General features: G+C 47.4%; 1 protein-coding gene across 1 annotated transcript in view; it reads left to right on the top strand.

The window, feature by feature from the left end:
• Positions 1–27,920, top strand: part of HDAC4 (histone deacetylase 4) — a 176,043-nt gene that overhangs the window by 106,109 nt on the left and 42,014 nt on the right. The window contains exons 7-14 of the mRNA XM_029964418.1: positions 3,950–4,081; positions 5,905–6,017; positions 9,865–9,981; positions 10,075–10,273; positions 12,960–13,174; positions 20,017–20,274; positions 21,560–21,746; positions 27,095–27,228. Of these exons, the coding sequence (XP_029820278.1) occupies positions 3,950–4,081; positions 5,905–6,017; positions 9,865–9,981; positions 10,075–10,273; positions 12,960–13,174; positions 20,017–20,274; positions 21,560–21,746; positions 27,095–27,228 (1,355 nt within the window). The remainder of the gene's footprint in view (positions 1–3,949; positions 4,082–5,904; positions 6,018–9,864; positions 9,982–10,074; positions 10,274–12,959; positions 13,175–20,016; positions 20,275–21,559; positions 21,747–27,094; positions 27,229–27,920) is intronic.

Genomic DNA, 27,920 nt, shown 5'->3' with positions numbered 1-27,920 from the left:
CTCTGTTAATTAGAAAGCTGCCACCACCACCATGGAGATTTAAAGGGAATTATTTAACTTCTTAACATGCTTTTCCTCTTGGGTTTTTTGGTTACTGTGGGTTTTTTCCAAATCCTATGGAGAGTCACAGAATCCCAGGATGGTTTGGGCTGGAAGGGACCTTAAAGCCCATCCAGTGCCACCCCCTGCCATGGGCAGGGACACCTTCCACTAGCCCAGGTTGCTCCAAGCCCTGTCCAACCTGACCTTGGACACTTCCAGGGATGGGGCAGCCACAACCTCTCTGGGCAGTTTTACTCCTATATGTGTCTCTACTGCTTAAGCAAAGAGATAATTTCTCTTTATTCAAATTTTGGGTGTTGCAAAAGGCTGGTTCCAGGCAGCATCTCTCCCTCTCCCCTGTTTTCTCTTGGAGTGACCTGGACGTTAGAAGAGATTCTGTTGACCTTTGCCTGGCTGGTGAGGCTTAGTAGGAAAATAATTAAAATATTAAAAATAATAATAACAACAACAGAATAACATCCCTTCTCAGTCCCCAGCTGCCAAAATGAAGCTGTCCAAGGCCTGGGAGCAGGGTTTTCCTGGTGCATTGTTGGCTTTTATTCCATAAATATGGATAGGCAATGGGAACAGGGCAAAGTCTGCCCAGGACTTGGTGGGTTTTTGCCTTCAGACTTAATGTCTGATTAGTTGAGCAGCTTAAGGGCTGCAGTTCTAGGAAAAAAAACAATGGGACTGACATAAATGTTGGAAGAATTGGATTACATGGGTCCTGCTGCACTCAGTGACGTAGGAGAGGGGTAACTTGGGCTGGAGCCTGTGAAAACTAGGGAAGCTTTTTGGCTTATGTTCTGGTTATTAATTTCCTGGGAGGAAAACAGAATATTCTTTGTATAAATCCTTATTATAGGCCAAATTAAGGATGTCAGGGCTCCAGAAATCCCACTGGCTTTGTGGGAGCTGACTCACACTTGGGCATGGGCTTCATTTGTTTGCTGAGGGGGGTTTTTGATTGACTTCACAGCGTTTGCTTGAAAGATTCCACTTTTAAGAGGTAGAGGAACAGGATTTTTTTTTAATCGAAGTTACATCATTTAGTCTCCAGTTCTTAAATTTGCTCCAGTTAGCAAGGCTTTGGTTGGGCATATTGGTGAATTTGGGGAGGTTTCCAGTGGGATGGGTGTTCCTGAGGGAACACTGAACGTGCACTGACTGTCAGGAATTGATAGTTATGTGTTGCTTAAATCCTGTTTTATACTTGGGAATAACAGCTGTCCTCAGCTTCAAAATGTTTTTCCTATAAAATACTTTAAAAACCATCTGAATAAGGTGAAATTCATGCTTTGAGTTTTGGAAGCTTCATCTTTTATTGTAAAATAGGTTTTGTGTTAATTCTGCAAGTTCGAGGCTGTTCTGTGCTGAATTTTAATTCACCTACTTTGGGCTCTCAAGCACCCAATTAAATCCGTGTAGGGATTATGCTCTCCCAGGACTTGATGCCATGTTAGATTTGGGATTATATCTGAGGGATAAACAACAAAATCAGAGCAGTTCTTTAAATAGACTTTTTGGTGTTTCAGAACTTGATCCTCCAGCTGAGGAAGCGAAGGAGGAAAATACAGGACGATTTTGCCTTAAAATAGTTTAATCTGACAAATTCCAATACATTGCAACTTATTCTGGAGGTGTTTTTTAAGGCTGCAGTTTTCTATGTTCATTCCTTTCTTGTTATATAAAAGGATGTTTTTATTGTGGCTTTACATGGAGGACGTCTGTGACCCCGAATCTTTTGTTTCCCTGCCCATTTTTAAGGTGTTTTTTAAACCAATTCTCTGTATTTGAAAGCCACCCAATTACTGGTGTGTTCCCATCCTTCAGCAGGGCATAAATGGGGTAGGAATAAAATTTGGGCTGAAATACAGTTTTTATTGACATGTTTTCCTTTGTCCTTCCAACAGCTGTAGCTTAGGTTCCATTGATTTCAAAGGGGTGTATCAGCCCCCAGCTGGGACACCTTCCCACTTCATGGAATCCCAAGTGCTTTGGGCTGGAAGGGACCTTGGAGATCACCTCATTCCAACCTCGATCAGACCATCCTGGCAGTTGTTAATGCTCAGTCTTTGGGACAGATTAAAGCTATGAGTTAAAGGATGTGGGGTGAGCTCTGTACCCAAAGACTACTTTTAAGTTACCAAGTCAACTTCTGGTTTGGAGAGCGCTTTAAGGAGGAGCTGTTTTAGAGCCTCTGCTTGTATTTGAACTGGTCCACTCTTCCAATTTGCATGCAGCCATTTAATATGCAAATGCCCTCTCAGATGATTCCCCCCTTGCTAATGCACTTCATTCTGCATTTGAAGCATCAGCTCCAGGAGCCTGACACTCTTTTTAGTGCTCCCTTTATCTCTTGCTGGTGTTTTTCTGTCCAAAACATTCATGACAAGCTCTTTCTTCCCCCCCCCCTAAAAATTCCATCAAAGAACTGTTTTGATGGCTTAACTTGAAACATTTGATCTTGAATTCATCAGCCTTCTGATTTTTTGAGCCCTGCAATTAACATTGTCAGACTTGATCTTCGAGGTGACCTGGTGGTCAAAGCCAACTGGAGGGAAATAGAGCTGTAGCTGGGCTTAGTTAATTCAAATCAGTTTGTAAGCCCTGTTTTAATTCTTCTAAAGAAATGGAGATTATTGGCCCTGGAGTGTGTTGGTTGTTAATGGTGTGAGTGCAGGATTTGCTGGTTCAAAGGGATTGTGTTGAGAGGTTGGGGAAGGGAAAAGATGGGGCCAGTTCCCACTTCTCAGAACTGTCAGGAACCCTGAAGCCTCAGCAGAGATATCACTCAAGACTAGAACAGATGAGAAGGTTTCCAGAGAAAATCATCTTGACTTGATGCTGCATCACCTTTATAAAGAGCTGAGAAGTATGTTGGCTGTTTCCAGCTGTCCTCAACCCAGAGCCTTTAGGACTTCCCAGGAGCTCTGGAAGAGATGGAATCTTAGGATTGGGGCACAGCAGAGGTTTGGAAGAGCCTCTGGAAAGTGTGGTGTCCACAAAGCAAGTCAGACTGTGGGCACAGGAAATGCAGTCCAGAACCTTCCGAGCGTTTGATGTGTTTTTAGATCTGGCTTAACTTTGGGGCTGTGATGATGTAACCAAGTTGCTCCCCAAATAAACAAACCTTCTCCTCCCTGGTGCTGGCTTTCCTTGGCCACACTCTGAGGCCCTTTTCCTTGAGTAGACGTTCCTTGAGGCTCACGTGACTCCAAGCTGAGTTGCTTCAGGGGGTGGAACCAGCAGGAAACACTCCCCTGGTTTGGTCATGGGGTTCCAGTTTGGTGTTTTCTTTCCTCTTCTCCTGGTGTCCCTCCCTCACCCTGGGCTTGGATGCCTCCGAGGGCGTGGAGCTGCCCATTCCAGCAGCACACCACAGATACACCTCAGCCCACGGGGGTGCTCTGCGCTGACCAACAACAGCAGCATCTCCGGTGTCTCACCCGTTCCTCTGTTGATTCCTTGGATAAGTTGGGTTTATTGCTGGGCTGGGAGCAAGTTGGGCAGAGTTGGGAAACTGGGAGATGGGAATGATGCCCTCTGCACTAACCCCAGTGAGTTCTCAGCAGTCTGTAAGTCTGTGAAGACTCAGAGAAGGCTTTGCAGGACATTTATTGTATTTCGAATTCAAATGCCATTACCTTTCCTTGTCAGTGAATTCAGATGTCAAATAGGCTGGGACCCGTTTGTTGTATTAAAAGGTGTGTGTTCCAAAAATATGTTATGGGATGACTGATTCAATTGAACCTCCTGCAAATGCTCAATTGCAACCCACTGCAGCCAGGTCAACTCAACTCAACTCAACTCAACTCAACTCAACTCAACTGCAAGTTGAGTAAAAAACTGCTGAAATAATTGTAACCAAAACACTGTTTCCTTTTTCCCTTTTCCTGCCCAGCCTCCGAACCCAACCTGAAGCTGAGATCCAGGCTAAAGCAGAAGGTGGCAGAGAGGAGGAGCAGCCCCCTCCTGCGCAGGAAGGACGGGCCGGTGGTGACGGCGCTGAAGAAGCGCCCGCTGGACGTCACAGGTACGGCGGGTAAGGCAGCGTGGCACCCCCTGCCCAAGGATGGCCCTTCCCAAAAGGGGCTCCTGAGTCTGGCAGGGGATCTCTCGTGTGCCTTGGTGAAACCAAGCTGAGGGAACTTGGGTTGTTCAGTTGGAGGAGACTGAGGATCTCCTTGACCATCTCTGCTCCCTGTGGCAGGGACAGGACTCAGCTCCTGTCATTCCATGTCAGGAGAGGTTTAGGCTGGATATCAGGAAAAGGTTCTTCATCCAGTGCTTTTATAGGTTTTGACTTGTATCTGACAGTTTCCTGTTGAAAAATCATGTTCTTCTGGGAGTGGAGTTTGTAAGGAGGGCTCAGAGCAAAGGAGATGATAGCACAGATATTTCCCATAAAGTTAATTCTTAGCACCATCTAGGGATGTCTCTGGGTAAGTACCACCAAGTGACAGCTTTCCCAGACTTGTCTCACTCAAAGGCACATGATCACCGTTCAAAGGAACTCAAAATTAGCTCCCTTTGGAGAACATGGTGGGTTTGGGACACCCTGGGCACTTCTCTGTGTCAGAGCCTCTCTGCTTGCAGAGGGAGGAGGTGATTTCAAGAGCTAAGAATCATGGAATATCCAGAGTTGGAAGGGCCCCACAAGGATCATCCAATGGACCATCCTGGGATGGTCCAGTCCTTCTGCACGGAACCATCCACAACAATCCCACCCTGTCCCTGAGAGCATTGTCCAAACACTCCTTGAGCTCTGGCAGGCTTTCAGAGCTGGAAATCAAATTTCTGTCACTCATTTATTGCTGTATGGCACATGGATTTTAGGATAGAGCAGCCTCTGCTGGGTGACCATTTCTCCCAGTAACGCCTTCAGAAATGGCAGTGGGAGCTCCCCTTTCTCACTGATATAGAGCTGATTCAAGAAGCCACTCTGGAGTTTTCATGGGAAAAGGGGATTTTTAAATGGAAAATAACTTTTTTAAGAAGTCCCACTTCAGGGAATAAAAATGATGTTTAATCCCTGAAGAATACAGGGGATTCTGGTGGGATATCTTGCACTAGCCCAGGTTGCTCCAAGCCCCGTCCAACCTGGCCTTGGACACTTCCAGGGATCCAGGGGCAGCCACAGCTTCTCTGGGCAACCTGTGCCAGGGCCTCCCCACCCTCCCAGGGAACAATTCCTTCCCAATATCCCATCTAACCCCACCTTCTGGCAGTGGGAAGCCATTCCCTGTGTCCTGGCACTCCAGGCCCTTGTAATAATTAGGTTTTATTTCTCCTGGGCCATCCTGGAGCAATGAGGAACCTGCTGCAGCCTGAACCACTACTGGGAGGTTCTCCTGCCCCAGGGCAAATCCTGTGCTTGGGGAGGAGGAAAGTTCAGAAGAAAAAGGTTTAATGTTATTAAACTTCCCAAGTAAAAGGAGAAACACTGGTGGCTGTGCCATGCACCAGGTGAGAGACCTTCTGAGGGAAGTCTGAGGTGTCCTCAGGGTGAGAGGGGAAAGAGGGGGAGAGAAGCACTTCTAGAAAAATGAAGCAGACCAAATCCAAAGCCTTCCATGCCTTTTATTATCTTTCAATCATATTTAAAGTTATTAATACACTATGAGAGAAATCCCCATGGAGAGAAGACATAAATATGGTAAGTAGGTCCTTGGACAAACCATTTGGAAGTGTTTGTTGGTATTTTAAGAGCCTTGGGAATATTTGGGGGGAAGATGGGGAGGAGGAGGAGGAGGGTTGCTTTCCTCCACAACAGAGCTTGAGGGGTTGTTATCTGACTAAATACCATCCCAGCGATTGTTTGGAATGTTCAGAGTTGCTTTTGGATGTGTTTTTCAGACTCTGCATGCAACAGTGCTCCTGGATCTGGTCCCAGCTCTCCAAACAACAGCTCCAACAACATCAGCACCGAGAACGGGATTGCGGGATCGGTCACGAGTATCCCGGCAGAGGTACAGAGCCCTTCCCCCTCTGCTTCTGCCCACTTGGGCTGCTGGCCAGGTTTGGCAGGGTTGGAGGAGTTTAGGCTGAGGAACCACACAAAAGGAAAAGCCCAGCTTGTGACTCGGAGCGGCCCTTGGGAATTACCCTCAGTCTGGGCTGACAGGCCACGTTATCTGTTCAGGAAATCTGGTTCGAAGCAGCTCACGAGCAGCTTGTGGTGACTTGTAGTGGTTTTGCAGTGAGGAGAGAGTAAAAATAAAGTGGTTTAGCAAGGTCAAATGCAAGTATTTTAGTGTTTGGGGAATTTATTCTTGTGTGTGGGGTGAATTTATTGTGTGCAGTAGGTCAGTCGAAGTGTGACCAAAGCAGAGCTGGAGTAAAGGGATTTAACCAGCTGGGGCTTTGAGCACTTGGTGACTGTTACCATGTGCCAGTTTATAATCCCATAAACTTTCACCATCACTCGAGGCATCTGCTGTGGATGTCCAGGGCAGGTTGGACTGGGTCGGCTGGGCTTGGATTCAGCCCGGCAACTCCTGTTTCCAGGGATTCTGGAGCCCAGCTTTTCCCAGGGTGTGGGCCACGGTAACTGGCTCCCACCGTTCCCTTGCAAGTAGAAAACCAGTGTGGTTGTCTGATGTTACTGGTGCATTTCTTTTTATCCAGCTTCCCATTAGCTGTTTTCCCCGTGAATATAGACTCTGTCTTAACATCAGGGCTCTCAGAACAGGCTTGGGCTTGTTCTCCACAAGCATTCCCTTAGAATTGAAAAGGGCTTCTCATGGTGTAAATGTCAGCCCTTATTGCTTTCTAGTCTTGGACAGATTTTCACTTTATTTTTATTTCTAATGTAGTGTAACAGTATTTAAGATGGGGAATATATTTCTCCTGCAGCCTCTCCCCTGCCAAATTATCCAGCACATATTCCAAGTCCATAGGAGACCTTCTAGACTTAAATAATTATTGTAAAGATTAAGGTGGTGGAAGGTGGAGGCTTCTCTTGCCCCAGGAAGATGAGCACGGAGTTATTGATTTTGCTGCTCCAGGAGTTGTCAGTATTGTGTATCCTTAGCCAACTGGAAATCCCCAATTATTGCTGCTGGAAAAACTGGTGGATTTGACAGTTTTTTGTGGCATGAGCAGAGCAGGAAGCTTCCCCTAAATCCCTGCCTGTGGCAGAGGATTGGAACTGGACAGTCCCTTCCAAGCCAAACCATTCCATGAGCTCCTGCAGGGGAATGTGAGCCCGTAGCACTCTCCTTATCCATTTAATTTTTCAGCTAAATAATTGGAGCTAATCATCTGGGACCAGACCACCAATTCCTCATCAACTGGACACAGATAATAAGGAAAACTTCCCATCAACTGCTTGTAAGGCAGTAATTTTGGATGTTAGGCTGAGGCATGAGCAGCACAGATGATTTGGAAAACAGTCCCTGTCCTGCCAAAGACTTTGCCTTTCCCAAAGAAAAATAACTGCTCTTTGTGCCAGCGTTCCATGTTGTGTGATCCCAGCTGATCCATTGGCCTGTATTGCTTCATTTGGGAAAAAAATAAGTGGGGTTTAAAATCTTTACAATCTTCCTCAGTAGAAGTTGTACGAGCTGAGAGCCCAAGTGCTGGAGATCCCTTTAAGGTCAGTTGACCAGGATCCCTCACCATTAAATATTTACACAGATCTAGAAATATTTCAGTCTTTCTGAAAAGATAATGTTGCCAACTTGGTGTTTCATTCTCGGCTTTGTGTTTTACATTCCATGAGAAATGGATCTTGTTGCTTCTTAGTTTATGATGTCCCCCTTTGAACCAGTTCAGATGTGTTGGAAGGTGGTGTCCAGGTTCATTATTTAGGTTTCAGTGCTTGCCTTCAGTGGGGAATGACTAGAGCTCTGCCTCCTTTCAAATAGACACTCTCTATTTTTAAATGCTGATTTAAAGGTTTTTCCCTCTCTGAGATTCGTTGCCTTTGCAGTTGGTACAAGACTGTAAAAAGGACTTGACTACAGCTGAAAATTGTCCCTGCAGAAATTGTTGTGTGCAATTGCAGCCTGTTTGTGCAGCCCAGAGATGGGATCTGGGTGTTTGAAGTGCTGATAATGCTGCCAAATACCATGTGCTGAGAGCATCAAGCTGCTGTGTTCTTCTCCCTGCTGTTTTCATCCCAAACCCCCGGGGGATAGTTTGAGGCACAACTCCAGAGTATTGATTGCTCAAAGAGAAAATGGATGTAGTTTTGTTTCATTTGCCATCTCAGGAAAACATTTCATTCCTCTGCTTACAATAACTGTCTTATTTTCCATGTGGAACACTAACAGTGTGTGATTTAAATTAAAGCCAAATTGCTGGTAGTGCTCAGAATCACTTGGAAGGAGAAGTGTGTGGGTACAAACAGCCACGTGGAAGGTCAAGTTTAGATCGGAGATAAAAAAGACGTTTTTTATAATGAGGCTGTTAAAAAACTGACACAGGTTGCCCAGAGACGCTGTGGCTGCCCCATCCCTGGAAGTGTCCCAGGCCAGGTTGGACAGGGCTTGGAGCAACCTGGGCTAGTGGAAGGTGTCCCTGCCCATGGCAGGGGGTGGCACTGGATGATCTCTAAGGTCCCTTCCAACCCAACCCATCCTGGGATTCCACGAGAGGGGTAACTAAAATGTAACTGAGGTACATTTTAGACTGAAATTCAGAGTCCTGTAAGTCAGGGAGACTTTGCAGAGTGAGTCATGGACTTGATCTTAGAGGTCTTTTCCGACCTAAATGATTCTGTGATTAAAAAACTGCTGTAGCAAACTGTTGGGGGGGGGGAGGAAATAAAGCACATATTGAAAGGGCTGATACTGAAAACCAAACATTTGCTATAGAATAATCTTTGAGAGCCTCCTGGATTTATCACAGTTTGAGTGGACCCACCGACAGCTTTATCAGGACACCTCCAAACCTGAGTTTGTGCTGCCTGTGCAAGGACACACAGCTGTGGGTAGGGTTGGGTTGGAAGGGACCTTAGAGATCATCTGTTCCACCCCTGCCGTGAGCAGGGACACCTTCCACTGTCCCAGGTTACTCCAAGTCCCGTCCAACCTGGCCTTGGACACTTCCAGGGATGGGGCAGCCACAGCTTAGGTAAAGATTGTCCCATAGTAGAACATCAAGTTAATCAAAAATTGCCTTTTTCACAACAGCACCTGTGTTTTAACAGTAGAAATTCTATAGCAAGTCTTATTGAAGTCTAAATTCTATTTAAGTTGAAAAATCACCTGCAGAGAATTCAGGGTGATCTCAGAACAGTTGTTTCTTAACAGGAAAATCGGGCAGTTTATTGTCATTTTCATAATGGGTTTTCTAGTGCGTATTTGGAAATTAAAGGTCTTTTTACTAAAGTGTTCTTGCTTTAAGTGCCCAGAAGATAACTCAGGAAATCTTGTGTTTCAGCCTGAAAATCAGGAAATAGCTGCATAAGTGCAACCTTAAGGCTTTTGGGTGAGGTTTTGAAGCCTGATTTACGCACACCAGTTAATAACAGAAATTGTCTGTTATTTGCTCAAGAGAACAACAGCAATTTTCTTTTTAAGATAATCTGCTTTAGCTTCAAAAAGAGCTTGAGAAGGGCAAGTACCAAGGGAACAGCTGAAGCTGTGAGTTTGGGATGGATATTGGGAAAAGGTTCTTCCCCCAGAGGGTGGTTGGCACTGACCAGGCTCCCCAGGGCAGTGTCCAGAGCTCAGGGAGCGTTTGGACAACGCCCTCAGGGACAGGGTGGGATTGTTGGGATGTCTGTGCAGGGCCAGGAGGTGGATTGGTGATCCTGGAGGGTCCTTCCCAGGGTCTCTGACCAGGCCCATGTTGCTGTTTTGTTCCCAGCCCAGCCTGGCCCACAGGCTCGTGAACCGCGAGGGCTCCGTGACGCAGCTCCCGCTCTACACCTCTCCTTCCCTGCCCAACATCACGCTCGGCCTGCCTGCCACCGGCCCTTCCAGCGTAAGTGGGGTTGGGATGAGCCTCTGGAATGGCCCTGGCACGGATTCCTCCCTTAACTCCCTCCCTGCCGCCCGCGGGGCCTTTTCCTTGCAGGCGGGATCAGCCCAGCAGGACGCGGAGAGACTGGCTATCCCAACCCTGCAGCAGCGGATCTCCCTCTTCCCTGGAACTCACCTCACTCCCTACTTGAGCACTACAACGTTGGAAAGGGATGGGGGAACTGCACATAACCCTCTCCTGCAACACATGGTCTTACTGGAACAGCCAACTGCACAAACTCCCCTAGTCACAGGTGAGAGCGCTCGGACACGGCTGGAAAACAGAGGGAACCTCCAGGAACCTGGGGGGGGTTTGGAAAGGCAGCCTCCAGATACTGCATCATCTCTGCAGGTGGAGCACAGAACCTTTGGGATGTGTTTGCTGATTTGTTTGGATAGCAGGGACTTTTCCCAAATCCGAAGTTTCCCACTTCTTCCCGAGGGAGGGGGGAACTGCCTTGTCATTTTGGTGAGGTGAAAATAAATGGTACTATTCCACAAAAAGTAGAAACTGAGAACTCTCTAGCTAAGAGTTCTAACACTGCAGATTAAAGCGGGGGCAAGTTGTGCCTTAGGATCCCTGTTTTCCACGGATGGTTCCTGTTCCGTGTGGGAAGGGCACAAATTCCAGGTTAAAATCCTTCCTTCTCATCATTAATATAAATAGCAAATCCATGGCACAACCAGCTGCCTTCCAGCAGATTGTATTTGTTTGGGTATGTCCCATTTTTGGGATTTAATTGCTGTGAGTCACTCCCAGGGTCAGATTTTCAGGATGAGGTACCTGTGGGAAGGCGTGTTCCTATACATAGGATCGATTCCAAGCAGTAATTCCTAGTAGGATGCACTCCTGGTTTACACAGTGGGACAGTGGGACAAAGTATGCTCTGCCAACATTACTGCCATGTTAATTTGGATTCCTTCCCTTCTATTTCCAATGGAAGTTGTTGGGAAGCGTAGATCATGGAAGCTCGCTTTGCATCCAGATCCCAGGACTATAAGTGGGGTTGTGATAAGCTTGGGATCATGTACATTTGGGAAGCTTCAGTATTTACTTCCCTCCATTGGCAGTGTTTGCTTCCAAGCATGTTCCTTCTAGCCCGCGGTGTTTTCCGAGCGAGCACAACGTGTTCCAAACCCACACTGGGGAGAAAGAGTCCCCCCACAGCAGAGCAGCCAGCAGGAACACACGTTCCAGAGGCAGCAGCTGGAAGACAGAGAGCTCCCACGTGCTCCCCAAAGCCCTGAGGGGACTGGCTGCCAAGCTGCACTTAGGACTTGCAAATTCCTTGGAAGCAAAGGGGGGGTTATTAGGATTCTGCTGATGGCCTTCAGCTCTGGAGGAAGACTCCTGTCAGCTGCAGAATCCAAGGCCAGGTTGGACAGGGCTTGGAGAAACCTGGTCTAGTGGAAGGTGTCCCTGCTTGTGGTGGAACAAGATGAGCTTTAAGGTCCCTCCCATCCCAAACCACTCCAGGATTCTATGAACAAGGAGTCTCCTTGGAAAGCATTCCCGGGGACCTTGGTCATTCCCTTGGAGGAAGGTGGTATTCCAGAATATCCTGTGCAAACTCTGCTGTCTAACTGGAACTTTTGGGAGGAGGAGCTGTGCTCTGAGGGAAAAGGAGCCCACCTTTCCCAGTGATCCGTGTATCCATACCCAGATTTGTGTGTGTGTACACACAGACATTTGTAGAGACATGCATTTATAAAATCAAATACACAGGAATCTTTTCAGAAGAGCAAAGAGTGGGAGAAACTCCTTAAATCTTCCTCCAGGGAAAGAGGCTTTTACATGAGTCAGATCCTTTCACGTAGGGCACTTTTGTGAATCGGTGGGAGAAGGTCACATCCTGGGGCAGGAATGCCAGGGTGTTTCTAGTCCAGGGCACTGAGCTGGCTGCAGACTCCTGGGCAGCTTCTCTTCTAACCCAGAGCCTGAAGGAAGCAGAGGGATTCTTTCCCAAAAGTGGGAGCAACCTTACCCCCGTTGGGGAGGCAGCAGTTCCCAAGTTCCCAGTGATGCCGTTCTATCCCAAGGTGTAACAAGCAGGAGTAAAGGTGTATCCTGAGCTCCTCCACCCTTGGGCTGGGCTCCCTGCTGGGTGGATCTTGTGTCCCAGCTGTCTAAGAAGAATAGGAAGGTGTGTTTTCAGAGAGCTCAGCCCAAGAACAGCTAAGAAGACAAGATAATTCCTGAAGACGTGCCCTTCCCAGAGCTTGGATGGATATTTCACAGAGGGGTCATCAATGACACCCAAATTGCCAAGGGTAGATGAGTAACTCCAGTTATCCCAAAATAACCTTTGGTTTTCCTGTAGTTACTGACATGTATGCACAGGACAGTGGTGGAAACAATCCTAGCTATTTGTCATCTTGACCTTTCTTCCTATGGAAATAACGAAGCCTGACAGCTCCTATATTCCCAAAATGCTCCTTTTCCCAGCACAGACCTGGTCAGGGGGTTATCACATGGAAGTTTTCATCCCTGCTCATTTCTCTGGTGTGGACTAGAGCCTAGCCAAGGGCAGCCATGCCTTCCTTGATCATCATCCATCACCAGAGATAACCGCTAGATGCTGTGGGATGCCAGCTTGGCTTGGACCTGGGATTACTGCCTAAACCAGGCTGCGGGATTTAAACTTCAAACTCTGGAATGGTCTGTAAGATATTGCTGATTTTAGGAAATGAGGTGTTTCCATGGGGTCTCTGGGTAACCAAGCAAAGAACCCCAGTCAAGCAAAGCCTTTCTCCCCACAGCGTTAATGAATTCATTAATTACCTGCTCCCTTTCGAGGCCGCTCCGGCCGTAAGTGGTGGCGGAGGTTTAACGTGATACATCGTTACTCAACAGCCGTTTTCTCCCTTCCTTTCCTTCTTCCTTTTGTTTCTCCTCTGCTGTTTTTTCCTCCATATTATCTTCAGACTGGTATCTTTCAGGACTGCCCCTCCACGCACAGCCCCTGGTTGGAGGCGAGCGGGTCTCCCCTTCCATCCACAAGCTGCGGCAGCACCGCCCGCTGGGGCGCACCCAGTCCGCGCCCCTGCCCCAGAACGCCCAGGCCCTGCAGCAGTTGGTGATCCAGCAGCAGCACCAGCAGTTCTTGGAGAAACACAAACAGCAATTCCAGCAGCAGCAGCTGCACATCAACAAGGTAGGAAGGATGCTTTCGATGGCTTTTCCCCCCATTTTTTCCCCGTGCTGTTTCGGGGTCTGTTTCGGGGTCTGGCGCGGTTCTGCCTCCTGCTTTCGTCCTGGGAGCTCTGGGAGGCACCACAACACCGGGAAATATTTGTGAGTGAAGTTATTCAGATTTACTGAAAGGCTGAGAGACTATGGGGTGCTCACCCGGAGAAGAGAAGGGTCCAGGGAGAGCTGAGAGCCCCTTCCAGGGCCTAAAGGGGCTCCAGGAGAGCTGGAGAGGGACTGGGGACAAGGGATGGAGGGACAGGACAAGGGGGAATGGCTTCCAGCTGCCAGAGGGCAGGGTTAGATGGGATATTGGGAAGGAATTGTTGGCTGTCAGGGTGGGGAGGCCCTGGCTCAGGTTGCCCAGAGAAGCTGTGGCTGCCCCATCCCTGGAAGTGTCCAAGACCAGGTTGGACAGGGCTTGGAACAACCTGGGCTGGTGGAAGGTGTCCCTGCCCATGGCAGGGGGTGGGATGAGGTGCTCTTGAAGGTCCCTTCCAACCCAAACCATTCCATGATTTTTCTGGAATTGCCTTCGGAAGGAGCAGAGCTGTTCCCATCTCCAGTCCATATTCTCCTTAACTCCAGCCCTGGGTAAAGCATTACAGTGTCCCATCCATTTCTTCTCCTGGAAGTGAGGACAGCGTGGCTGTGCGTCCTGCAGAGGTTGTTGGAAGATGAATTAGATGTGATTCAGCAATTCCTTTGAGGAAAGCAAACACTTTGTTTATCACCTGGCTTTCTGTAAATCACCTGGAGACCCTCAGGTGAACATTGCAGATCTTCTTCATCCCTGCACAGTTTTGGCTTTGTAGCCAAAATCACCTCTCTGGGTATCCCAGTATTATGAGGAAGCAGAAAAAAAACTGCTTTGAGATGATTGCATTGAGTAAATGTTTAAAAAAGCAGAGTTTTAGGCTGTAGGAAGATAAAACTCACCTATTACACATGAGGGGTCTGATCACAAGCAGTGGGGATGGAGCTGTGCTGTTTTACCCGGCAGAGGGACTCTCCCAGGATTTCAGAGGCACAGGGTGTTCCTTCCGATGTAAAAGGGCTGTTGGGGACTTGAGAAATGGATCATCATCAGTGGGATATTTCATTCTGACTCTCATCCCTGGAAGTGTCCAAGGCCAGGTTGGAGCAACCTGGTTTTGTGGAAGGTGCCCCTGCCCATGGCAGGGAGTTGGAACTTGGAGTTCCTTCCCAACCCAAACCATTCTGTGATTTTTTTCTGGTTTAAGGCTTTCTAAACAGTCCTCTCAAGAAGTCCCAGTGGTGGCTTTCCTTAGGAAACCAGCAATTCCAGTAGCAGGTTTGAGGCTCGGGAGGACAAGCCCGTGGGCTCGCTGCGCTTTCATTTATGGAGAGGCTTTCTCCAAATATTTTCACCGTTCCAGCCCTGTGAGAAAACACAGCTACCAAGAGCTGGATTCCAACATGAAAGAAGCCCCCAAAGCCCCCCCAGCCCGTTGTTTATGGGCTGGAGCCGGGGCAGGACGATTACACAAGGCACTGACGTCAATCCTGTCCTTCTGGAGCGCTGCCAGCACGGACTGGGGGTGCCAGGCCTGGCCCCGGCTCAGCCCCTCACACCGGGAGCTGCTGCTGCCCCAGAAACCCCCTCACCCCCCTCCTGACGCTGTGCCAGGCCTGGGGTCATCGGATGTGGGGCGCTGGCTTGGGATTCTTTGTCCAGGAATAAGTGTCAGCTCCACGGTTTGAGGGTTTTCAAGGCCCTTCCCGAGCCTTGGCCGTGACGTAACCTCTGAGCTCATCCAGGCTTTCTCTTGGACCTCCCAGGAGCTCAGAATTCCAGCTTTGTTGGAGCTGGGATCTGTGGCATCCGTAGCAAAAGCAGGCAGAGGGGGCTTTAATTAAACTGATGGCAGAGGGGCCGCTCCCTGGGTTTGATTTATAGAAGGAATGAGTTAAAATCACTTCAGTACTAACACTGTGTGCGTGTGGCAAATTTATCCTGTGGGATAATATCCAAGTGCTGACATGGAAAAAGACTTTTCCCAGATGCAGGGATATTTTAAGACCCTCGTGTGTAGGAGAGTTAAGGGCACAGCTAAAAATAAAATAATAGGTTATTTAATTTTTAACAGAACTGATAGCATTAATTTATTTATTTACTGATTTCCCATAAATAATACAAGGCTCTTCTCAATTCCATGTGATTTTTCCAAATTTTGAGATTTTGGCCTTAGGTGTCTGCAGCAGATGAAGTTTTTAAGGAGATTTGCAGCCAAAAGAAGTTTTGCTGTTTCCCAGAAGGCAACTAAGGAAAAATATGTTGATTTGCTTAAAATTAATAAGAACAATCAACATGAGGATCTGGCTGTGAAGCCTTGATGTCCGAGGCTTTGGAGGAGTGACTTGGGATTGGAGAACTGAGGACAGGGAAGGAGGGGGCAGAGGGATGGAACAGAAGGAGGGACAAGACTCCATGGGGTGACTGGAGGGGATCCCTTCCCATGTGGGGTGTAAAGTCCCCAGTCTGCCCCTGTCAGGTGCAGCTTGAGGATCACTTGAGTGTAGCAAATGTGGTTCATCCCACTTGGAGCTGACCTGCTCTGAGTGACTGCTCTTCTCAGAGCAAGGACCTGTCTGGAAAATGTGGGTCCCAGCCCTGCTTATCTTCTTGTCACCTGCTGGTGACATTTGCTTTAAGGACAGGATAAACTCACACACACAGAACCCCCATGGAACGCCCCAAAAATGGGGATGGGAGAGACTTGAGTGAGTGAAAAGAGCATTATTGAAGTTTTCAGCTGGAGTTTGAGACATTAAATGATATTCTAGATAAGATACTGAATTACTTCTTGCTCAAATGTTTATCCCAGAGAAACTGTGGCTGCCTCATCCCTGAAAGTGTCCAAGGCCAGGTTGGGCAGGACACCCTGGGCTAGTGGAAGGTGTCCCTGCCCATGGCAGGAGGTGGAACTGGATGAGCTTTAAGGTCCTTCCCCCCAAACCATTCTGGCATTCCGTGATTCTAATTGACCTAATAATTCCCACCCTTTTGCATGTTTAATGCTCAAACCTAGAGGAGCACCAGGGGAGGTTTTAGGTTGGATTTCGGGGAAAATTTCTTCCCTGGAAGGTTGGTCAGGCCCTGTCCCTGGCTGCCCAGGGCAGTGGGGACTCCTGTCCCCATCCCTGGAGGTGTTCAGAAGATATGTGGACGTGGGCAGAAGCCAGCCCACCTTCCAGCACACCCCTCTCTCCAACAAGGCTTTGACTCTTGGATGTATCTGACAGGTGAAATGGGTTTTTGGTGTGATCTCTGAGCTTCTCCTCCCCACAGAGAGCCCTGGATGAGCAGTATGGAAATGGGCTGGTTTATCCTCAGCTTCGGAGGTGTCTGGGGTTGTTTTCAGCCTCCAGCCTGGATCTGTTAAGCTCTGAGGTCCCTCCCAACCCAAACCATCCTGTGAGTCTGGGATTTTTTTGTGGTGGGAACTCTCCATCACACTTGAATGAGTAACTAGATGTTTCTAACGTGTGCAGCGGCACCTTCCAAGTTTTCAGTGTCCCAAGAACTTACCACTGCAAAGAAGGAATAAATATGGATCGTTGGGCACGGTGGTACTTGGTCAAAAATTTGACTTCATGATCTTGGAGGTCTTTCCCAACCTTAACAATTCTGTGATTCTATTTCTCATATCTATTAGACAAACCTAATGCCAGCTGACATTTTACCAGCAAAGAAATGCAGCTTTTTTTTCCTCTCATGAAGAATTCCATAAAAAAAGGAAGAATTTTTTGCTTTTCCTTGTATTTATGACTTGACATTGCTATGCTTTTTTAAAAATTTCTGGGTTTTTTGTATTTCCAAGGTGTAGAGAAGAAATCTCACCAACTGCATGGAGCCTTTTAAAAATGCTTGTGAGCAGAGATATCTCATTTATTCTGTAGTAAACTCGTTGCCTGCCCAAGGTTGGAGAGGCAGTGTCTTTAACAGGGTTTATGGTGGCAGTGGGTGACAGCCAGAGGCCACTGGGTATGAAAAAAGAGGAGTAACCTCATTGCAGAGGAAACCAGAGAGCTAATTAAGGGATGGAGGAGATATTTATGGTGCATTGTGTTCACTATTTCAGATATATTTAGGAGCATTCTCAAAGCTCCCTTTATATTCAGCCCCTTGCACTTTTATTACCTTCAATTTTAGATTGCACAAAATTTCACAAATGGAAGATTTTCAGGGAGTTTTAACAGGCCTGGGATGCAGATACTCATGTTTTCTATGGAATATGTTCATGACAAAGTGTTTTCTCTGCAGAATTGTCCTTTAAAACAGGGTTGCAGCAGCTCGAAGCGGTGGCAGAGCAAGAGATTCCCTTTGCATTTGGAGAGCAAAGGGAATGTTTGAAGTGTCCTTGGCATGGGCCACTTGATCTTTCAACCTTCATTGTGGTTTTCATTTAATTCGTCCATTTTCAAGGAGTAGGAATAATTTAAAACTTCTCAGGGATGACACTGCCTCTCGTTCCCATTAGATGTGACAGTGACATTGTAAGTTCTTTTCCCAGCAATTACCTCCTGCAGTTCAGAAGTTCAAAAGGTATTAAGTTCAAAGCTTGAGATCTTCGATCCAAGCAGAAAAAAACCCCACCAAGCAGCAGATGGTTTATGATGATTTAATTAACTTTAAAAGGGGTTATGTTCATCAAGCCTAAGAGAGCTTAAAGGACATGGATGGAAGAACCTTTAGCTTAACATGGTTTATTCATTGTGTATTATAAGGAATGAAACTGGGAGGGCAGGGGGGGCCCTCCCAAAAATCCTGAAGAGGTTTGGATCACTGAGTCCATCATTGAGTGCAATGTCCCTGCTCCAGCAGTTCCCAAGATCACATTTGATTGCCTTTTGAGTGTCTCCAAGGATGGAGCCTCCAGAACCTCTATGAATAACCAGTTCAAGTGTTTGACCACCCTCACAGGAAAAAAAAAAGCGTTTTCTTGTGTTCAGAAAGAATTCCATGGGTTTGGTTTTGTGCCCAAGGCCTCTTGTCCCATCACCTGGGAGCACAACCCATCAGGGTCCCTTGGACTTAAGTATATCCAGGTTTTTTTAAGTGTTGCCTGACCCTGGTGGTTCCTCCACCAAGGGTAAGTCTTCCTTGCTCCAGACTTTCCCTCTGGTCTCAGGGTCCTGGGATTCCTGGTAAGAGGTATTAAGTGCCATGGCCCTTTTCCATGTCGTGTGAATTTCCCTGGTCTTCCTTTCTTCTTTCCTGATACCCTTCATGTCCTTTGCCAGATGCAGCTCCAGGTTGGCTTTGGCTTTCTTAACCCCAAGGGCTGGAGTTCTCACTACTTGGGATGGATCTTTCTTGATCTTGTAGAATCCTTGAATCTTCCAGCTCTCCTGGACCCCTCTGATCCCCAGGGCTGTATCTGCTTCCAAGCAGATCCCTGAAGAGGGCAAAGTCTGCTCTCCTGAAATCCAGGCTTGAGGTCCTGCCTTTTGCTCTGTTTCCTCCTCTCCAGATTTTCAGCTCCACCACCCACATGCTCCATTCACACACCTTTGGAAAACCATTCTCCCCCTGCCCTGGGCAGCCTGTTCCAGTGCCCGAGCAACCTTTCCATGGAGAAATTTTCCCCATATCCAATCTAAACGTGCCCTGGCACAGCTTGAGGCCATTTCCTCTTGTGCTGTCGTTTGTTAGGTGGGAGAAGGGCCCAATGCCCCCCTGGCTCCACCCTCCCGTCTGCGAGTTGTCAGGACTCATCTTGGTTTGTCCACTTCATTTGGCATTTAAGCTCTTGACTAACTCCAGATCCAGACACACAACTCCACGCATTCCTGCCCCTCTTCCTTGCTTGACTTACATGGCAGAGCCTTTCTTCCTAAATTTGGGGGGGAAAAAGGGCTTAATTTCAGGTTTGAGCTGCTGCTCTTCGAAGAGCGAGTAGCTCCTCCTGCATGTGCTCAATAACTAGGTTTTGATTTAGCTTTATTAGATTTAAAATCAATATTGCCTTCCATCCCAGTGACCTAATCCTCATTAAACCTTGCCCTGACAACTTTCAAAGTGCAGCACTTTCTTTATAAGCCTGTGAAACAGGGGCAACCTGAGAGAGAGGAAATGGATTGGTTTTCCTCTGCCAGAGTTAAAAACAGGTCACATTTTGGTTTTTTTTTTTATTCCAAATAAAACTTATAAGCAGTCTGAGGTGGAGAACTGTGAATTTTATCTTGCCAATGAACTTATAAAGAGTCTGAGTGAATTATAGTGAAAATTAAATTGTTCCTTTCGGTTTAGGAGCTGCTTCTGAAGAAGTTTACTGTGTCTAGTTAGGAAGGTCTGGTTAGAACCAGGGGTTCACTCTAAGCTGGGTGTCCTGAGCTTCCTCTTAACCAGCTCTGTGACAGTGCAAGTTCTCAAGGAATCCTTATTCCAGCCTTACAGATAAAATTCAGGGAGTGATTCGAGGTAATATTGAACAAACAAGCAGCAAAAACCGTCTTAGAGGGGATTGTGTCTCTTGTATTCTTTCAGGATTTAATTGCCAAACATCTTGATGGTTGTTATGAGTGGACGTGAATGGAGTGGGCACAAGGGCTCTTATTTCTTCAGAGGGAAAACTAAGTGGAAAATAAGGGGGGTGTCATTACCTGGGACACGAAATTTCAGAGCTCTTAATGCCAAGGTTGCCCTGACCTTTCCCTGGAGCGCTCGTTTCGTAAGACAAAGGCCATAATTCACAATTGCTCTTTTCAGGAGGCTGGAGAACAGAATGAACTTTACCTGAGACGAGTTAAGGGTTTATTTCTTGGTTCGCGTGCTTTCAGATTATATCCAAACCCAACGAGCCAGCCCGGCAGCATGAGAGCCACCCCGAGGAGACGGAGGAGGAGCTGCGGGAACACCAGGCCCTCCTGGAGGAGCCCTACGGCGACCGGGCCGCGGGCCAGAAGGAGGCCCCGGGACTGGCCAACGTGGTGCAGGTGAAGCAGGAACCCATCGAGAGCGATGAGGAGGAGGCAGAGCCTCAGCAGGAGCTGGAGCCCGGGCAGAGACAGGCGGAGCAGGAGCTGCTCTTCCGTCAGGTGAGCGCCCAAAACACCGCCCTGGCACTTGGGCACTTGTAGGACACTGGTTGGGTCTTGGTGGTCACCTTGTGCTGCTCTAAGGGGAACCAGCTCGTGGCTGTGTAGAGAATCCTGAGGTAAAATCAGGTGATTCCTTCCCTGGAATCAGCTCACAAGTCTCCCAGGGAGGAGAATCTGGATCATGTGGAACACACACTGTGTTTACAACCACTGAGTCTCTTCTGGGGTTGTTTCTTTGGGTAGACAAAGTGTATCTTAGCATTTCTGAACTGCTTTCAGTGGAAATGGAATCCTGCTAGCAGAGGATTTTATTTTGGTTTTATGTTGTAAAGCAAACTAGAGAAAGCCTGGGTAAAAGAGCAGGGGATGATGTGCAATGGAGGGTGTTCCTTCTGCAGAATTAGAGATCCTGGAGCCTCCAACCAGGCTCCCTTTTGAGGGCAAACACTGGAGGCCTGTGGATTGCAGGTGATAAATCTGATCACAAGGTACAAGCTGATCTATGTCCCACAAGAATGTCACTGGAATGTTGCTCAGGGACTACATTTGCCCAGGAAAGCTGTGGCCACCCTGTCCCTGGAAGTGTTCAAGGCCAGGTTGGACGGGGCTTGGAGCAACCTGGACTGGTGGAAGGTGTCCCTGCCCATGGCAGGGGGTGGCACTGGATGAGCTTTAAGGTCCCTTCCAGCCCAAACCATTCTGGGATTCTGTAATTCTGTGTTGCTAATGATGGACCACAGTGATCCCATTCCTCTGAAAGGGCAGCCTTAATCCTGAATCCGTGAGTGCACCTGAGGAGTCTTCAAAATAGTCTTTGCCTCAAAGAGAGAGGGAATAAACAGAAGAAAGGGATGTGAGTGTGGAAGGCTGGAACAGCTCCCTCCTGCCCAGGAACCTGTCCAGCTGATGGTGTGGCTGTGCAGAGAACCAGCTTGGTTGGAAGCTCCCACTCCAGTCTGGGATCTGGTTGAGCTGGATTCAATCCATGATCTGGAGCACTGCACTGTTAAACAGCCCAATGCAGCAGGGTGGGAGCACAGGGGGAGGAAGATAAGGCCAACTCTGGGGGAGGAAGGAACTGCCTGTGCTGGTGCCCTCTCAGGTGCCCCAGGCCCAGGGATGGGGTTCCACATGCTGTTCTTGCCTGGCTTGGCTCTAAAAACGTCCACATCTTCATTTGTTGTGTGCAAGGGAAAGGAATCCAAGCCTCCAAACCTTAAAAACCCTAAAAGACCCTTTTAAGAAGGCACTTTCAGCAACTCCTTGCTTCTCTTCCCCACAGCAAGCCCTTCTCCTGGAGCAGCAGCGGATCCACCAGCTGAGGAACTACCAGGCATCGTTGGAGGCGGCCGGAATGCCCGTGTCCTTCGGGGGACACCGACCCCTGTCCCGGGCACAGTCCTCTCCAGCCTCAGCCACCTTCCCAATGTCCGTGCAGGAGCCCCCCACTAAGCCAAGGTTCACAACAGGTGAGGCTTTGGGGGGCTGCTTGGGCTGGGGGGACTGGTTTGCCTTAGGCTGGGCTTTGTTTACAAGGGCGTGGAATGGCAGGACAAGAGGGAATGTCTTTACACCGAGAGGAGGGTTAAATGGGATGTTAGGAAGGAATTGTTCCCTGTGAGGCCCTGGCACAGGTTGCCCAGAGAAGCTCTGGCTACCCCATCCCTGGAAGTGTCCAAGGCCAGGTTGGAGCAACCTGAGCTAGTGGAAGGTGTCCCTGCCCATGGCAGGGGGGGTGGAACTGGATGATCTTAAAGGTCCCTTCCAACCCACTCTGGAATTTTATGATCCAAGATTAAAAACAGATTAATTCTCCCTGAATCCTGACAACCAACTTTCAACCCCCCCCGCCGATCCTTCCTGTCTCTTCAGTGCCCTTAGCAACAGCTGAAAGGGAATTTTCTGTGCAACTCTCCAAGCCCTGTTTTGGGTGATGAGGGATATTTTGGAGTCCGCCTTCTTCCCCAAATGTCAGGCTGTATTTTGTGAATGAACAATTTGCAACGTGCCGAGCGCCTTGGGAAAAGGGAAGGAGGGGAATAGATCCCAGAACATCCAAATGGGAGTGACTCGTGATTTTGTTTGCCTTTCCCTCATGCCTTTATTCCGTTTTTAACCCACACTTCTTGCATCACTCGGTGCTGTGAGTCGGGTTTATTTTCAGACCCTGGTGGTGTAGTAATAGATAATGTTCAGGATGACTTTTCCTCAGCTGCAAGGTGGGAAGTGTGTGCTGTCAGTCCTGTGAAAACCCAAGAAATGGCTCATTTTGACAAATCAGCCCTTTAATCTCTAATTTGTTGTTAATACTGAACCTTTGAATTGCAGCAAAACTGCGTTTCCAGTTCTGGCCAGATGAAGAGATTTTGGCTTCTGCCAGGGATGCAATGAGTGGTCCCCTGGCTCAGGGTCAGAGCACATGAAACTTGAGCTTCTAACATGCTTAACCCCAAACCTTGGAGCTTTAAAAATGAGGAAGCCTGGCCCTGCTTGAAGAGATTATTCACCCCTTCCCTCCTCCTCCCGTCGTAGTGAAGTTGCCTTGTCAGTCACCTACAAGACTCTGAACATACAACAACATTTCCTACCCCAGGCTGTACATTTAGCTCAGATTTGCGCCTCTAAATTTCATTTCAAATCACAGGGAACAGGAAGAATGGAAATGTGAGGACGGGGCTGCTTGGAAAAGGTGCTGTTCCAGTGTTAGGATTTCTTTTCCTTGGAGGCAGGGTTTAAAACAATTAAAAAAAGCTGGAATATCACATTGCTTTTATTTAGCACTGCACAGTGTGATGATATGAAGGATGCTTAGTGTGGTTCACCTGTAAAATACCCTTTTCATGGCATTTATCCAGGTTAAAACTCCAAGGGCTTAATTTTTCCAATGCTTTCCATCTCTGCATTTATGGAGGAGGGAAAACACAATAAATCACTGTCCAAGGGGGAAGTGTTGGGCATTCCCTGGCACTAATAAAGGTGCAAAGCATAAAGGTGAGACCTCTGTACCAGTCCTATAACTTTGGTCCCTCATAAAAGGTGAAGGACTGGTTTAATTACCCATCACTGCTTAAGGTTGGACTCGATGAGGTCTCCAACCTAGCTGATTCTGTGATTCTGTAACAGAGGCAGGAAGAAAGAACCCAACTCTAGGGGTGTGGAAGGAGGGAGAAGGAAAGGAAAGGAATCTCAGCTGCTGAGCATGTGTGTGAGTGAAAGTGCCTCATGTTTTCCTGGAGTTGTGCACGGTGTGTCGGAGATCGTGGGTTTGGAAGTGGCTGCTAAAGCTTAATCACTGGGATTGAGCCACTCTTTGAAAGGCAGGAAATTAAAGTCTCGGGTATTTTTCAAAGCGCTCAAGCTCATCAGGCTGCTTTTCCCCTAGGAAAATCCATCTGGTTGATAAGTGGCTGCTTTGGAGACTGATCCTAACGGGCTTATGCGCTTTGGATTGCAGAGGAATGAGGGCTGGCATTGGTGTGATCATGTGGGGAGAGGGCTGGAAGAACCAAACCTCATTAATGGCCCTAAGTAAGCCAACCAGGATCACTCTGCACACCACTGTGGCTCTTAAGAGATCAATTACTGTCCAACGGGCAAAGGAATTGTTCATCCCCTTCATGTTTGGGATATTATATAGAAATAATACAGTAACCTGAGGTTTTGTCTGAACAGAGTCACTCCAGACAGCTAGAATTTCGGGGGGGTTGGGATATTTTATTTTCCTGTCTCTCTCAGTGACAACACCTGAGACTTCAAAGGTACAGGGGAAAGAACCCGTAATACGGCTCTCAAACATGATGTCCATTACTCCACATCAAAGTGAAAGCTGTGCCCTTCCTGACTCCTCTGAGCAATCAGTTTGATGTCCCAGAGCATGACATTTAATTTTCCTTCCTCCCAGAAAGCCAGTCCTTGAACTTGCCCTCTCCAGATCAAGCAGCCCCGTGACTTTAATGAATCCTTGTGCTTGCCCTGTTCTACACACTTGAATAAGGATCCTCAGGTTGGGCCATTAATTTGCATAGCTCCAATTATCCAGTCTCTGATCTCCTGTAAAAATGGGTCCACAAATTATTCTGATGTTCTGCATTAAAGGGTTTTTCCTTTCTAATGGAGGCATTTATTCTCTCCTGTGCAGAGCAATATAATTATCTGAACCTCAAATCATATGTTTGTTCTGCCAAGAAAAACCAGTTGGTTTTGCTTTAGTGCTGACCTTTAAAAATTATTGTTCTTGTGTCTGAACAGAGCCTTGCTTCCAGCACCACTTAATTTAACTTGTAACGACCAATGGAGTTTTGTGTTTTAAGCTTAAATTGCCAAGATTCCCTTTGTGTGTCTCTGTGTGTGTGTGTTCAGCTGAGTGTCCCCAACCACAGGAAGGAACTGGGAACAGCTCCTGTCTTTCCAGTGGGTTGGTTTCTAGGAAAGAGGAATGATGAGTGACGTGTGATTAGAGCATGGAAGAGCTTCCCTGAGACACTGCTGTTGTCCTGGAACCCTTGGGAAAGGAGAAACTGTTGATCAGCCAGGTTCTGTAAAGGCCAGGTTTGTGGTGGGATAGAATCCCAGAATGGTTTGGGTTGGGAGGGACCTCAAAGCTCATCCCATCTCACCCCCTGCCATGGGCAGGGACACCTTCCACTAGCCCAGGTTACTCCAAGCCCCATCCAACCTGGCCTTGGACACTTCCAGGGATGGGGCAGCCACAGCTTTTCTGGGCAACCTGTGCCAGGGCCTCCCCACCCTCCCAGGGAAGAATTCCTTCCCAATATCCCATCTAAAAATCTCTTTTAGTTTAAGAACTTGCACTGGTTTAAATAAACTCAGACTGGGGTGGAAGCTTCTCCTCAGGTGAATTCAGGACTTGCCTTGGCCCAGCAGCTGGCTGTGATGTTTGATGCTGTGGATCAAACATGGGAGACCTCAAAAAACCTTTGCAGCAAGCCCTTCTTTCTTAAGTGACCTTTGGCTGACCCAGAGCCAGCCAACTCCCCAGGGCTCTGTTCTTTCCCTGGAACTGAACATGGGTTGGGTTTTGTGGGCTGTTTTTTCCCTTTGCCCTCCCTCACCTCCAGCAAAGCGAGGAGCTGCCAGGCCCCTGCCCTGAGGCTGGATACCTGAGAGTGTCAGGCTTTGCTCAGGGGGAGAAGCCGCATTTTTGCAGTGGCAGGACATGCCCACACTCAGTCAGGAGGTGGGATTGCAGCTGGAGCCAAGCCTGGCAATGCGCAGGAGTGTTGGGAACGTGCAGGAGCAGGGCCCTCAACTCCGGGCTGCGTGTCCAGGGCTGTTCCCAGGGTCGGGTTCCTCACAAACCCCTTTTAACTCCCTGCACTTGCCAATTGTGCTGTTTCTCCAGGCTTGAACTGGGAATGGGGAAGCCTGTGTAGGTGTGCTCATCTGGGATTTCCGAGGAGGGATACCAGCCAAAGCACATCCTGGAACACCTGCATCCTGCCTTTAGAGGCTTTGGATTCTCAAGACTTGATTTCACAGGAATCATAGAAAACCTTGGGTGGGAAGGGACCTGAAAGCCCATCTGGTTTTTACTCCCTGCCATGGGCAGGGACACCTTCCACTAGCCCATGTTGCTTCAACCTGACCTGGAACACTTCCAGGGATCGAAGGACAGCCACAGCTTCTCTGGAAAAATCCATTCCAGTGCCTCACTACCCTCACAGGGAAGGTTCCTTCCCAATATCCCATCTAACCCTGTCCTCTGGCACTGGGAAGCCATTCCCCCTTGTCTTGTCCCTCCATCCCTTGTCCCAAGTCCCTCTCCAGCTCTCCTGGAGCCCCTTTAGGCCCTGGAAGGGGCTCTCAGGTCTCCCTGGATCCTTCTCCAGGTGAACCCCCCCAGCTCTCCCAGCCTGGCTCCAGAGCAGAGGGACTCCAGCCCTCGAATCAACTTCATACTGTACTTTCAGACAGATATTTCTTGCAAGAAACCTTATTCTTTGAGGAAAAAAACCCAAACCAACCCCTTTTATTCTGTTTTCTGGAGCTTCTGGCTGAAGGGAAGGGTAGATTTGAACATTTGACTGTGTGTCTTTTGCTTGAGCAAAAAAATTACAGGTCATTTGTCCCTGGGACGTGGCTGGGGAGGACCTGCTGTTTTCCTCCAGCAGAACATTGGCTTTGGAATCTGAGCTCTCCTTCCAAAAACGGACCCAGGCAACTGTGGAGCATGAATCAAAGTTGTCATGCCATAAATCCTTGGGAATGAGAGGGGATTTAGCTGCCTTACTCCCGCACTGAGATGAACCAACACTGCTAAATCCTTCATCTCGTGCTGAATAACGATGCCCAAGTGGGTGCTAATGGCCTTAATTAGCATGTTGTCAAATAACGGAGATGCAGCGACTTCAGCACGAACTGTTTTATGAAACACGGTCCTGCCAACGACTTATTCCTTCTGCTTTTCAATCCCAAGCCCTGGAGTCATTTTAGCAGCAAGTAGGAGAGTCCCTCCTCTCCTCAAATGCGGTTCCTTTGCTGGCATGGAAGTGATGCTTTGGGGTGTCACCTCCTGCTGTCACTGTCACACCCTCAGGTGTTGGTGCTGGTTTCTTTGCCACAGCCATTGAGGGTTTCCAGAGGAAGGCACGGTTGTGGGTTTGGTGCTGTCTCAGAGCAGCACCTTGGATTTTCCCTTCTTGGAGCTCTGTGGCTTGGAGCCCAACACCCAGTTTTGCTCTAGAGCTGTTGCGTTGAATAGGAAGTACAAACCGTGCTTCTTTGCCCCCCATAAATCTGGCAAATTTGGGTGGTTTTTTTTTTTTTACTGAGAGCAATTTTGGACCCTCTGTCCCAGGCCTCGTGTATGACACCTTGATGCTGAAGCACCAGTGTACCTGTGGAAACACCAACAGCCACCCGGAGCACGCGGGGAGGATCCAGAGCATCTGGTCCAGGCTCCAGGAGACGGGGCTGCGGGGCAAGTGTGAGGTAGGAAAAACACGGGAAAACACAGCAGAGGGGGGTGGTTGTTGTTCTTGTTATCGTCATTATATTGTCATTATGTCATTATATTCATGTATTATATGCTATATAATATATAGCTTATTGATTTATATTGATATTGCTAATTACTATTCATTGATATATGCATTAATTATATTTATATTGTTGGTATTGTTAATTACTGTTCATTAATATTAATTACATTACTATATTATATGCGATATATAATATATATACAGTGTATATTATAAATATAACATGTAATATAATGTATAGCATATATATTATATATGAGATATATAATGTATAAATATTTTACATTTGTTATTAAATTATATTACCATATTAAATGCTATATAATGCATTGTACAGTGTATTATAGAATTATATTACTATTCTAGTTATTATTAATTAATATTATATTACTATATTAGATATGATATATAAAATACATGATGTGTAGTGTATGTTATAAATATAATATATAATATAATATATAGAATATATATCATGTATTAAAAATCCATTCTGGTGCCTCACCACCCTCACACGGAAGAATTGATGATATAAATATATCAATGTTATTATATGCTTTTATTATTAAATTACATTAGATGTTATTATTATTATATTACCATTATGTAATTATATGAATATATTATATGCTATATAATATA

This window comes from Manacus vitellinus, unplaced genomic scaffold, assembly GCF_001715985.3.
Source record: "Manacus vitellinus isolate BGI_N305 unplaced genomic scaffold, ASM171598v3 scaffold_71_pilon, whole genome shotgun sequence".
Classification (NCBI taxonomy): domain Eukaryota; kingdom Metazoa; phylum Chordata; class Aves; order Passeriformes; family Pipridae; genus Manacus; species Manacus vitellinus.
Note: the sequence above shows the minus strand (reverse complement) of the source record. Positions and strands in the feature narration are given on the sequence as shown.